The 14,626-nt window shown below is 38.7% G+C and overlaps 1 protein-coding gene across 1 annotated transcript in view; it reads right to left on the bottom strand.

Annotated features, from left to right (window-relative positions):
- PRIM2 (DNA primase subunit 2) overlaps positions 1–14,626 on the bottom strand; it is a 291,718-nt gene that overhangs the window by 227,231 nt on the left and 49,861 nt on the right. Inside the window, exons 6-7 of the mRNA XM_008138463.3 lie at positions 7,972–8,067; positions 5,591–5,728 (exon numbers count right to left, since the gene is read on the bottom strand). Of these exons, the coding sequence (XP_008136685.2) occupies positions 5,591–5,728; positions 7,972–8,067 (234 nt within the window). The remainder of the gene's footprint in view (positions 1–5,590; positions 5,729–7,971; positions 8,068–14,626) is intronic.

Here is a 14,626-nt window from a genome sequence, read left to right as displayed (position 1 = left end):
AGAAAGATTAAAGGTGTTGATTCATGGAAAACATTTAGATCAGCGCCTGGCAAACTTGAAAAGATTCCTCTTTTTCTCTCACACCCAGTCTGTCATGTCAACAATACTTCAAAAACAAAGCTGATATCCACTGACTCTCACTTGTTACCTTCAAAACCAACCTATTTCAAGCCACCATCCAGATTAATGTGATAAACTTCCAAACTAATCTTGCCTCCATCCTTTCTATACCCTCCACAGTGGTTTTCAAGTAGCAGCAGCAGTAATTTATTTAAATATAAACCAGATCTTATCACTCCCTAATTGATTTTCGACTACACTGAGCTAAAAACCAAACCTTTACCCTGGTTTAGTCAAAGTCCTCCATCCAGCCCTGTAGTCTCACCTGGTTCCACTCTCTGCTAGCTCACTACCCTTCAGCTGCACTGGCCTTTTAACTCTGCAAAAATACCAATAGTCCCTCCTCAGGGCCTTTGTGTGTTTGTTGTGTGTTTGCTTATTTAATATTTATAGTTGAAAGTATTACACATATCCCTTTTTCCTCGGGGCCTTTGAATTGGTAACTTTCCCTGCCTGGAATGCACTTCCCTCTGCCGGCGTTGAGCTGGCTCCTTCATAACACATATTCAATATTGTTATTGTTTATTATTTTAGTAATTGTCTATTTCCCACTAGAATATAAACTTTATAAAAAAGAAAATTTTCCTTTATCTTGTTAAATACTGTGTCCCTAGTACCCAAAACAATACATGGGTGAACAAATAAAAAGTTATTGAAAAAATAAACCATTAACTGAAAGAACTGGCCAAAGCTTCTAAAATTGCTTGTGAAGCAAAGAAATATGTCTTTCCCTCATTCTTTTCCATAACTGGTTATCAATTTATTGCATCTCAGCTCCAAATTCACCCTTTTTGCCTGCTCTGTAACTGGACACTAGTAAAATTTACCTTCCAATATTATCTCAGAGTAAGTTCCCTGATAATACAAAGCCTTACAAAGGAACAGTTACCAACAAAAGAGCATAGGAATTACAATTAGAAGACCTGATATTCAGAAATGGCTCCAGCAATAACCTCGGATAAACAGCCTCCAGGAACTGCATTTTCCTAATCTATATAATGCAGATTGTAATCTCTGTCTATCTCAGAGACTCATGGTGAGGGTCAAATGCATAAACAGTAAACCATGGACAAATAGAAATTATTATTACTCAGCACCTACCAGTTCAACAAAATGTTACTGAGCACTGCCCCTATGGGGTAGATGGAAAATTTTAATTAAGACAGAGCCCTTACTCTCAGAAAGCTTATATTTTAGTTGAGGAGAGAAACACGTAACTGGAATCATGTCATCGTAGTTGGTAGTGAGCTGAGTACTGTGGGAGCACAAAGAAGACGCACTTAACACAACCTGGAGGCCTGGGGAGCACTTCCCGGAGGAAGAGTGGCCACGGCTGAGTCTCCACAGCTCAGCACGGTGAGAAAGGGTTCTTATCAAATGAGAAGCTCATGTCCGTCTTTTACGAGTCCTAGAACATGTTCAAAAGCCAGACTAGTTCTGTTATCATAAAAATCCCATTAAGAACAAGCTTTCAGACATCACCTGGGATAAAACTCTTCTATCACCTTAGACTTCCCCAGCCCCATTTATTTCACCCTCTGCCACTAATTAAAGTACCTCTTTTTCATCTTTAGGGCAATTTTTCTCATCCTACAAGGATATTTCCATTCATACGGCTGATATTTTTCAATTATCTATCCCAAGGTCAAAATTTTCCTCCTGGGAAAAGACAGTAATAAAGAGACCATAGCAATAGGTTTAGGTTTTTCCTTCGCTATAGCCCTAAAAGAAATCCCCTCCCTTCCTTCTGCTCCCTCCCACAGCTGTCAGGTCAGGTTCCCAGGCAATACACGCCATCCACTCTCCTGCATGAAAAGGCAAAGGGGCCCTGTCTGGTTTGGCTCCGTGATTCAATTCCCAGTCAAGGGCATGTACCTCAGTTGCGGGCTCAATCCCCAACCTCTGGGAGGCAACCAATCGGTGATGTTTCTCTCTCTCTCTCTCCTCTCCCCTCTCCCCTCCACTCCACTCTTGCTAAAATCAATGGAAAAAATATCCTCGGGTGAAGATAAGAAAAATAAAAGGCAAACGGTTCTTTGGACAATCTTTCAACCTGACGCGGCCCTGATCCTGCCGGGAGAAAGTCAAGCAGCAATCACTGTCCCTCTTCTATCAAATCCAAAGACACTGAGGCCAGAGCTCTCCACAAGCCCTGGCAATCAGGACCAACCCAGTAAGTCTGAATCCACTAAAGCAGAAGGTGGACCACCCTACACCCTACAGTTCCAATCCTGGGCATAGAACTAACAGAAATGTTTGCCCAAGAGGTCCTAGAATGTTCAGAGCAGCAGTATTAGTAATAACCACAAGAAAGAAAACAAAATCCAAATGCACGTCAATAACAGAATAGGTAAATACAAAGTCAATCAGAACTGAAATGAATCAAAATCATGTGTCACCTGATAGGATGCAATGAAAAGAATATACCCTCACCTCTATGATATTCCTGCTCAAGATGTATCACTTGCATCTGAACATGCAAAAATAATCAGACCAGATTGAGAGCTATTCTATAAAGTAACATGGCCTAGAACCTACAAAAGTAACAAAATCATGCAAGTCAAGGGAAACCTAAAAACCTATTCCAGACTAAAGGAGACTAAAAAGACAATAACTAAATGGCACATTTGATTTAGGACAAATACAGGACACGACAGAGACAACTGGTGACAAGTGAGAGGGGCCTGAGGACTAGATGGCAGCCATGATCTGATGTTACTTTTCCTTATTTTGACAGCTGAATTGTGGTTATGGGGAGGACATCTGTGTTTCCAGGTATTACACGCTCAAGTATTGGGAGTGATGAGACGTAAGGTTGGGAACTTATTCTCCAATGATTTAGGGAAAACATTATTGTTATTTTACTTGCAACTTTTCTGTAAGTTTGTGATTACTTCAAAATTCTAAAAAAATATTTTAAAATTTCTTATAGTATGTTGGAAGGGGGAAAGAATGAGAGAGGGATGTATAAAGCTTAAGTGTAATTTGCTGAAAAAATAAATTTATTCCTAACTTAGGAACTCATAGATTTCTGTCTTTAATCTCAGTATATTTATATTCCCCATCTTCTGCCCATAAGAGGGGGGAGGGAGGAGAAATTGCAAAAATCTGCCACATGGCCCAGCTGATGTGACTGAGTGGTTGAGGGTCAACCTATGAACCTGGAGGTCCACTCCCAGTGACGGCACAAGCCCGGGTTGCAGGCTTGATCCCCAGAAGGGGGTGTGCAGGAGGCAGCCGATCAATGATTCTCTCTCATCATTGATGTTTCTATCTCTCTCTCCCTCTCCCTTCGTCTCTGAAATAAATAAAAATGCTATTTTTTTTTTAAATCTGCCACATAGCTTTCTTTGTACATAAGATTGTTAGGAAACTAAGTTGACTAGCAAATATGCATGTGCCCATTTTTATTAGCAAGGAAAGCTTTTTTCAGAAGCCCCCAAACAACTTCTCATATTTTCAGCCAGAGTTACATTGTATCGCATGCACAGATCAACAATTTGGAAATGAGGAAGGAACCACCATGATCAGCCCAAGGATGATACCAACACTGCAGAAGCTTTCTGAAATACATGGTGATATTTTTGGTTGTTATGGGGACTTGGACCACTATTGGCATTTAGGGGATGAGAGCTAAGGATACCCACTGTCCTGAAAAGTACATGGCTGTTCCACATAAAGAAGTGCTATCCAACATGTCAGCCGGCAAAGTGGGTGAACAAAACCAAGAATAAAACAAGGAGAACAACCACCAGCAGGCAAATATGTCTGCTACAGAGACGGACAGTATAAAAGATACTATCTTTACCTGTAAATAGATTATGGTCCAGGATAAGTTACAAGACAAGTCAAGAAAATATTGAAAAACATCAACACTACTAAAGATTGAAAACAGTAACAACAACCACAACACATAGGATTAAGGAAAGAGAAAGAATATTAACAGTTATGAAACACCCATAATGCTATGTATTTAAATAAAGTGCCATCTTTCATAAAAGCAGAGTTAACATTTTAGTCTTCCCAAATGCTGATATAGCTGAATTATACATGTTAGTTAACCCAGGAGAACCAGTAATAAAAATTATTTACACCAGAAAATAGTACAATTTTTGTGTGTATTTTTAAGATGTTATACTTAACAGTTTCAACAAATCTCTGAAAAAGCACTGATCATGTTATATATTCAACACAGCTAGCACCAATCTCACCCAGCAGTAGGCTCTTTATTGCAGCACTATCATATCACTGTTTTTACTATTTAATATAAAGACTTTCTTCTACATTGCCCTCTACTGACCCAAAATACCAATTTAGAACAAAAATCTAAGGGTTACATCCACCAAAGGCCACTCTAATGTGAAGGGCCTTATATAAAATCCATCTCCAAGCAAAGAGACAGGACCTTGAAAAACCCACTTACACAATTTACCAGCTCTCCATTAGTATTACCAAGAGAAAGAAAAAATAAGAAAACTAACTATGGGTAGAAACGAATAAAAACCTAACAGTTCTAGAATTACCAGTACAACATCATAAGCAATTTGAATATCATTATAAAAATTAATTTATTTCTTAAGAAGTAAAGAACAAAATGACCAAGGCTATACAGTCAAACCTCAGTTCTCAAACATCTCCCATCTCATACAATTCGATTCTCAAGCAAGTTGTTCATAGAGAAAAATGTCTGGGTTGTCGAACAAAACTTCAGTTCTTGACCAACAACCCTTTCATGCTGATACCTCCACATGACAAAAAAACATCTCTCAGGCCACAAACAAAGGACAGAATGCTGAATATGAGTCAGTTTACCACTGAACCTCCTGTTGTTAACATATCAGGAAATTGTGCTCTGAATATTTTTGTGTTTTGGGGTTTCTTTTGCTTTTGTTGCTAGCCAAATGGACGATTAGCACAATTTTAAAACATAAAGAGGCCATCAAAAGTGCTGCTGTTGCTAAGGGTGTGAAAGTGTTCACAAAACAACAATCACAAGCAATTGAAGGGGTAGAAAAATTGTTGTTGATTTGGATAAATGAAAAGTAATCAGTCGGATGGAAGCTATATGGGAAAAAGTGAAGATGCTGCATACTGACCTCCAGAAAGACAGTCCTGGAAACGAGTGCTAAAAGAGATTCCTTTAAAGCTAGTAGGGGGTGGTTCAATAAATGTAAGAAAAGAAGTGTTTATTTACAGATTAAACAGTGCATTAGACATGTACTTTATATAAGAAAGGTTTAAACAGGGAATCATTTGGGGTCTGGAATGGATTAATTCAATTGAATTGAATTAATTTAATTTTCATTATTTTAATAGGGAAAAAATGATTTCGTTTTTGAACAAATCACTTCCCAAATAACCTTCCAGAAGGAATTAAGTTCGAGACCTGAGGTTCTACTTTATAAATTAAAATCTGAATATGTGGAAATAAAGCAAATATGGAAATATAGTAAAAAAGAAAAATACTTACTGCCAAAGCCTTGGACAGCTTGGTTCTAAATTCATTCAGAATGATTGCCACAATGTCCTTAGGTGGTACATAAGCAAAGCCATCTTGCAAATAGACTTTCCTTCCTCGGAACAAATCCAGAGCGTCAGCAAAAGGGATCTGAATTCAGGAGTGAAACAGAGAGAATAAGCAGCACCTGTCATTTTGAAATCCTCCTAAGTCTTCATATGTACCAAGTCTAAATAAAATTCTTCCTCTGACAAATTCATCAATCCCCACAGATCAGAAGAAAAGAAAGATCAATTTACCCTCCTTAAAAGTAAACAATTAGCACAAGAAAGAAGTGGCAATCCAAAAATGGGTTTATTTCAGAGTAGATGTCTTAAAAAATATTGTCAAGTTAAAATGCTTTCTTTTTACTTGACTAATGAATTTACAAATTATAGTCCCCAGGAGTTCAAACTACCAACTCAAGCCCTCAAAGCACATTGTATTCCTTTCATATGACATACTCCACATTTTATTCTGCATCAAGTAGAATCCTAATGTGTATACAATATGTTCAGTGCTGAAAATTACTAACAAATGAAGCAATACAAATTTCTTCATCTATGTTTCCTTCTTTCTCTAGAGAAATATATTGCAAATGCTAATCTCAACAATAAGAAATAAAAATAATAATAAGCATTCAGTTTTGCTATTAAAATAAGTAGTTGCCAATAAATGTTTTAAAAAAAAAACAATACTACTATACATTTATAAAGTCTTATGAACTATACTAAAAGTTTAAGATATCAGAAATATGTTAGTGAACTGTGAAAATCATCCTTACTATCCAATCATTTTTCTCTTTTCAAAAATGAGAGAAAATATTAGGTTAAAAAAATGATCCCCAAATTGTCTATTTGCCCAAGTTTTAGGTAAGAGTTAAATCTATATGTCCATCATTCTTCAATATACTCAACGACATCACATAATAAATAGTAGAACATGTGCTTTTTTTAACAAATAATTTTTACTACGACATAGTCCTTGTCCTGAAGTAGGTCATCACTTAGTTGAGAAAATAAGTTAGACACAGATGGAAAGTCAAACAGCTCTCTGGGGCAGTACATGCGTGACACCGCACCAAACAGGTAACTCACACAGGACACATCAGAGGAGGAGGTAAGAGGCTTTATTACAATAATTCAGGCAAGGAAAGGAGACAGAAGTCTGGAAACGTGTTTTAATCCAAGCTCTATTACTCTCTAGACTTATGATTTTGGAACATTTAATTCCTGCTTCTAAACCTCAGTGGTAAAGGTTTATAGGTAGAAATTTGAAAGTATACTGAATTTAAATTTTTAAACAAATTTGGATTCATTAATGATAATGTTGATTTAGTAATTATATTAGAAATGATTTGAAATATCAGGGTTTACAAATTTTATAAAAATATAGAATCTTTAAAACCAGGATAGGGCAGGAAGGGATCATCTAAATGAGTCTGAGGGTTCCTTAGCTCTCATATTCCATGATTCTAGCTTATCAGGGTGGTCACAATGGAAATAAAAATGCTTAAGCAGAAGCACAAGATTATATGAAGGCAGAGTAATGGGAAATGTGGGATGTGAAAGGGATAAATGTTGATTCTCAAACTCTACATTTGGAAGGCTGACTGAATGATGGCCTAACTTGTAAGAACAGGGAAGTCAGAATGGAGAGCAAATGTGGAGACAGGATTTTAAGCCACTGGCACTCACCAATAGTGTTGAGTACATTCTTTTCAAAGGAACCTGGGGGGTTGCAACTATCAAATTTTAAAATGAATTTCAGCTCTCCCCTCTGGAACTATTTAGTCCAAAAACCATTTAATGGATTCAAGCAAAGCAGGTATCTGGGCTAAGGGACAGAGCAGCAGAGGTAGCCCATGCTAAATGCTGGAACCTGGGTGGGTGGGTTAAAGAAGGTCTTTCCACAGGAGAGCAAGTGTGAGTGCCCAAAGGGTATGAGACCATGTTCACATGGGAAGATGGTCCAAGAAGGTGTCAGAGCCCTTCAATGGCAAAGAAGCCTTCCATGCAGAGCAGGGATCCAGAGCGAGGGGTGATGGGAGTGTCCTTGCAGGGGGCAGCCCAGCATGCAGCATAAAAGCCGAAGCATTGTGAGAAGAGAATTCCTTTCAGAGAATGCAGGCAATGCAGGGTCAGAGCCCAGGCAGGGTTAGGAGAGTGTCTGTGTAGGAGGACATCCCAACACAGAATGCTGGCACGCTCTTAGTGGGGTGAAGAAGAAATACACGCAGGAGCGAGAGAGGCTGTGGTGACAACAGGCTATACACATGGGTTAATTAAACACGTACAGAAAGCTCAATGTGATGTATTTAACAAAACCTAGAAAGTAGTTTAAAGTTTACATACCTTATAAACTGACTCCAAATCTGAGATAGTCTCATTTAAACTGAATGATGAAGCAATAATATCCTTTTCTGGAAAAGTCTTCTCGTCCTTACTTATCTAAAAGAAAACATATTTCATATTGTTTAAGGAAATAAAAGTCTTCACTCAGTTTCAATACAATACTTTCCTTCACTAGAACAGTGAATATTCTATTTTTTATAAAATTTGTAAACTCTAATATAATCACTAAATCAGTATTAGCATTAATGAAGCCAAATACTTTTAAAATTTTAAGTTCAATACACTTTCTAATTTCTACTCTGCCAATTTCTGACAACATATACCAAAAGAACAGCAAAGAAATAGAAAGTATTATAATATAAAAGCAAAGGAATTATAATAAAAACTCAGTTTAATATAGACTTAAAATAAGCATTATCTGAATTCAAGAGTTATGTTTTTTATTAAAATGCTTATTTGTAGTTATGAGCGATTTAACTATTTCTCAATTTTCTAGACACATAAAACAACTCCAAACTTAAAATACTAGTTTTGCTAGACACAATTATAAATCTATTATCTCAGACTAATTATGGCTTTAAAAAGAAAAGACTGGTAGATCTAACTAGATAAAAATTATAAACTTCTAAAAGATCTATAAATTAAGATGAAATATAAATTACAAACTGAGGGAAATATTTATATCATTTGACATCTAAGTAACTCTCAATAAAACCTTTGGAAGTAGGAAGTAAGTACTAGTAATACAAAAGTATAATACAGCTACCATTCATGCAGGTGAAAATAATAAAAGTAAATTCAAACAATAATGTCGTATTGTTTTCTACCTATTAAAATGGCCCAAGTTAGGAAAACTTAGGATACACAGTGTTGGGACACCCTTTCCAAAGGGCAAAACATTTCAAAAAGCATTAAAACATGCAGATCCTAACAGTTTTACTTCCAGGAACAATTTTTCTTCATCATAATGTTATCCTATCTAATAAAAGAGTAATATGCAAACTAACCATCACTCCGCTACACGCACAAGCCATGCCCACAAGCCACACCCACCAGCCAATCAGGAGCAAGTATGCAAATTAACCCAATCAAGATGGCTACGGCCATGGAGAGAGCAGGAGGGAGGCTTGGGTTTCCCCGGCGATGGAGGAAGCCAAGCTTTCCGCACACCCTGGCTGGCCCAGGCCTCCGCTTAAGGCTACAAAGTTTCAATTATAGAAGATACATAAATCCCAACAGAAATGGCTGCTGCCACAGAGCGAGCAGAAGGCTTGGCTCCACTCTAGGCTACAAAGTTTCAATTGTAGAAGATAAATAAATCCCAGATACAGGGCCTCCACTTGGGTCGCTGGGGGGCATGGCCGGCCTGCAAACCACCACAGGCCCTTCACCCAGGCCCCACCACGCCCCAAGGGAACCCCCACCCTGATCCAGGACACCCTTCAGGGCAAACCAGCTGGCCCCCACCCATGCACCAGGCCTCTATCCTATCTAATAAAAGAGTAATATGCAAATTGACCATCACTCCAACACACAAGATGGCTGCCCCCATGTGGTCAAAGATCCTGCCCCCATGTGGACACAAGATGGCCACCACAAGATGGCCAGCAGGGGAGGGCATTTGGGAGGGACCAGGCCTACAAGGGAGGGCAGTTGTGGGCGATCAGGCCAGCAGGGGAGGGCAGTTGGGAGGGACCAGGCCTGCAAGGGAGGGCAGTTGGGGGCGATCAAGCTTGCTGGGGAGGGCAGTTAGGGGTGACGAGGCCGGCAGAGGAGGGAAGTTGGGGGCAAACAGGCTGGCAGGGGAGGAGTTAGACATCAATCAGGCTGGCAGGGGAGTGGTTAGGGGTGATCAGGCTGGCAGGCAGAAGCAGTTAGGGGCAATCAGGAAGGCAGGCAGGCAAGCAATTGGGAGCCAGCAGTCCTGAATTGTGAGAGGGATGTCCGACTGGGTCTCAACGGGCAGTCGGACATCCCTCAAGGGGTCCCAGATTGGAGAGGGTGCAGGCTGGGCTGAGGGACCACCACCACCACCACCCCCGTTCATGAATTTCGTGCACCGTGCCTCTAGTTTGTAATAAGAAGAAGAAAATCTAAATGTCCAACAACAGGTATTTGGTTAAATAAACTGCAGTAGACTTTAATGGCTCAGTAAAGCAGGCTATATTATTCAGATCAACCTCTCACAAAAATCAAAGAACTGATAAAAATTTTTAAAGTATCTTCTTTACAGTACAGAAGATTAATATACAAAGTCATGCCCACAAGAAATAGGGTATCTAGTTTCACTTCATTGAGATCCTCCTGATCAAATGCCATGGGTCATTCAAAATAACCCAAGCCTTGGACTGGTTTTAAGGTGGACCCTGATTCAAATGCTCAGCCATCTGGCAGAAGCAAACTCAAATCATACTTCAAAGCATTCCCACAAATACATTTTAAAATACAATTGCATTTTCTATAACAAGGCACACCATAAAACATCACTTAATGAGAAGAAAAAATAAATAAATAATCATAATAATAATAATAATAGACTCTGAGCATGGAGGTGTATAAAGAAATAAAAAACAGGGGTGATGACAGCTGATGAATGGGAAACTATAATAAGTTATTTGAGAAAGAAAGAAAGGAAGGAAGAAAAGGAAAGAAAACAAATAACTTCTAGAAACCCACAAAAAAACCCTCAGGAACAGAAATTAAAAACTCAATGGAATCATAAAGAAACACCAAGTTTCAGTTCATGTGGAGTAGGTAATTTAGACCTATTCCATCTGCATTATAGGTAAATTACCTAGGACTTGCCAGGCCAACAGTCAAAGTCTGTCATTTAAAGTCCACTTTACATTTACTGATGCTGGGGAAGCAGCTTCAACAACACTCTGCCAACAGTGGATAAACTATCCCCTACTCTCTAGGACTCTGAAGGATGTAGGAGGGGGTAAACCAGAAGATTATTAGTCTACAGATTATGGATCTACATCCAGTTTCCAATTATCAAGTGGGCCAGGGACTTCAGATTATGGATTTAATTAAAATTATCCTGGACTATCAATGCCCCCAGACCCATGAAAGAAACAAATGAAACCTCTTTGAAGAAAGATATAATCCTCCTAGGCCTCAATGTAGCCCTCCAAACAACTTTCCAAATAACATCGCCAGCACACGGTCAAAGATGAAGCACTAAGGGAACAAGACTCATGAATGAGAACCAGGTAGGGAAGACCAAAAACTAAGTATAAGGACTGGAAAAGAAACAAAACCGTCAGCATTCACAGATTATATTATTAACATCTTTAGAAAAGCCGCAAGAATCTACAGATAAATTCTTATACCTCTGGACCCTAATTAATCTAGGTTTTTGGATATAAGATCACATATAGAAAAACCAACCAACCAACCAAGCAGTCAAGTTCAATAACAGAATTTTTAAAAGATATCAATTACAACCGAACTTAAACTATTAAATACCTAGGGATAAATCTAACGAAAGATGAGGAAGGCCTCCACAAAGAAACTGTAACCTTACTGAGGGAAACAAGCAAAACCTAAATAACAGATACCTAAGAATTATTACAAATGTACCGATTCTCAAAATGATCTTTAGATTCAATAGTCTCAGACAAAACCACAATAGCTTTTATGTCTGTCTGTGTGTAAGAAGATGTACAAGTTGGTTGTAAAATGTACATAAATATGCAAAGGGCCAAGAATAGCCAAGACGAAAATAAGAAAATGACAGTCAACCTAAGAAAATAAGCGAAAGACATGAATAGGCACTTTACAGAATGATAAAACTCAATGGGTCAATAAATATATGAAAAGATGCTCCATCTTCTTAATCACCAGGTAAGGACAAACTAAAACCATAGTGAAAACATCAATGACATATCGCTACACAGCCATTAGAATGGTTAACATTAAAATGGGGGAAATGTTGGTGAGGGTGTGGAGGAATTAGAACTCTCATTGTTGGTGGGAATATACATGGTATGGCCACTTGGAGAAAAGATCTGGCAGTTGCTTATAAGACTGAAAATACCTGGCCCTATGACCCAGCAATCTCACTCCTAGGCACTTATCCAAGAAAAATGAAAGCATATGACCACAGAAAGACTTACATGATCCCATTTATATGAAGTTTTAGAACAGGCAGAACTAATATGGAAGGAAAAGATTTGGGTAGTGGTTACCAAGACAGAGATTCATTAAGATGCAGCATGAGGAAACTTTCAGATATTAATGCTCTGTGTCTTTTGATAAGTTTAAGTTGCACAAGTTTATGCATTTGTCAGAATTCATGAATTAGGTGTGCTTAAGGTTTGTGCATTTCATTGTATGTACATGTTACTTAAATAAAAAGAGAACTCTTAACAAACACTGAACTCTAGTTAATGATATGCAGGCTATAGTATTTGGTGGGAAGCGTTATGATTTCTGAAACTTATTTTGAAATGGATTGGTGGGTAGACAGAGAAATGGATAATAGGTGATAAAAACAAGTATAATAAACTGTAAATTGTAAAATCTAGGTAAGGAATGTGGATATTCATTATAAGATTCTTGCAAGTTTTCTATATGTTTGAAGTTGTTCACAATTTTGGAGGCAAAATAACACAATGAAGATACTACTATACTCCCACTGGGACAACTAAAGTTAAGTTGGAAAATACAGGTAAGAATGGAGAGCAATGCACCCGGCTGACGTGGCTCAGTGTTTGAGTGTCAACCTATGAATCAGGAGGTCGTGTTCGATTCCTGGTCAGGGCACATGTCCTGGTTGCAGACTCGATCCCCAGTAGGGGGCATGCAGGAGGCAGCGGATCAATGATTCTCTCTCATCATTGATGTTTCTGTCTCCTTTTCCCTCTGAAATCAATAAAAATGTTTTTTAAAAAATAATAATGGAGAGCAATGGGAACTCTCATAACCTACTGCCAGAAGTGTAAATTGGTAGAACTACTTTAGAAAATTTGGTATTATCTCAGGAGTTGAAGGTAAATACATCCCATAACCTGGCAATTTTACTCCTCCCAAGTATATACATCAAAGCAGAGATAAGCAAACTTTCTCTAAACAAGGCCAAATAGTTAATATGTTAGGCTTTGTGAGCCATAACGTCTCTGTCACAAGTACAGCTTCCTGTTGCAGCAAGAAAACAGCCTTTGTAAATAAATGGACACAGCTGTGTTACAATAAGACTGTATTTATAAACTCTGAAATTTACATTTAAATAATTTTCCTGTGCCAAGAAATTTTATTCTTCCTTTAATTTTAACTATTAAAAAATGTAAGGGGGGAAATAAACAAAATAACAGATTTAATAACATAAATAAAATTAAATTAAAATGTAAAAAACAGTCTTAGTTCGCAGGCCATGTGAAAAACAGGCATCAGCCAGGATTTGGCCCATGGGCCATATTTTGCTGACCCTTCCTCTAAGCACTGGATTTCAAACTGTACCACTCACAAGAATCTCCGGGAAGGCTTGTTAAAACACAAATTACTGGGCACCACCCCTAGAGTTCCTGATTCTTAAGTATGTGGTGGATCCCAAGAATCAGCATTTGTAAGTCTTCTGGTACCAGAAATGTTCCAGTTCTCAGACCAAAGCCATAGGACAACATACAAACAAGTAAACAGGAACCAGCATTATTCGTATAACCATAAAGCAACATTATTCATAACAGCCCAAAACTGGAAACTCATCATCAAAGGCAGAATGAATAAATGTGTGGCATACTCAGTGTAGAATATGGCACAGCAACAAAAATAACACATCTTCACACAATGTGCATAGCCTGAAATATATATTAAGCAAAATAATCCATGGACAAAATAAAATATACCTGATCATTCCATTTATAGAAAGATTTGTCTTAATACGGAAAATTATATAGTTTAGGGATGAATAGTCAGATGATCAACTAAAAGGAAAAAGGTAAGGAGGAGGTTACCATAAAGTCAGACTAGTGGTTTCCTCTAGGAGAGAGAGGAAAAGGCTGGTTGAAAGGGACACAAGAAGGCATTTCAAGGGTAACAGCAATGCTTTATTCCTCATCTGAATGACAGACTAATCCTATCTAATAATAGACAAATATGCAAATTGACCATACCTCCGACACTCCACAAGCCACGCCCACCACCCAATCAGAGCGAGTATGCAAATTAACTCAAACCAAGATGGCTACAGCCACAGAGAGCAAGGTTTCCTAGGTAACAGAGGAAGCCAAGCTTTCTGCCTGCCCTGGCCAGGCCTAAGCCTCCACTCAAGCTAAAGTTTCAATTATAGAAGGTAAACAAATTCAAACAAATGGTGGCAGAATGGAGCTTGAGAGAGCAGGCCAGGGTTGCCGCCGGCAACAGGGGAAGCAAAGCTTTCCGCACACCCTGGACGGGCCCACCCGCTTAAGGCAACAAAGTTTCAATTATAACCCCAACACAAATGGCTGCCGGAGCCCCAGGCTTGGCTCCGCTCCAGGCTACAAAGTTTCAATTGTAGAAGGAAAATAAATTCCAGATACCAAGGCCTCCACTTGGGTTGCCAGGGGGTGTGGCCAGCCTGCAAACCACCACAGGCCCCTCGCTCAGGCTGCCCCACACCCCAAGAGAACCCCCACCTGATCTGGGAAACACTTCAGGGCAAACCAACTGG

This window comes from Eptesicus fuscus, chromosome 10, assembly GCF_027574615.1.
Source record: "Eptesicus fuscus isolate TK198812 chromosome 10, DD_ASM_mEF_20220401, whole genome shotgun sequence".
Lineage (NCBI taxonomy): Eukaryota > Metazoa > Chordata > Mammalia > Chiroptera > Vespertilionidae > Eptesicus > Eptesicus fuscus.
This window is presented reverse-complemented; position numbering and strand designations above follow the sequence as displayed.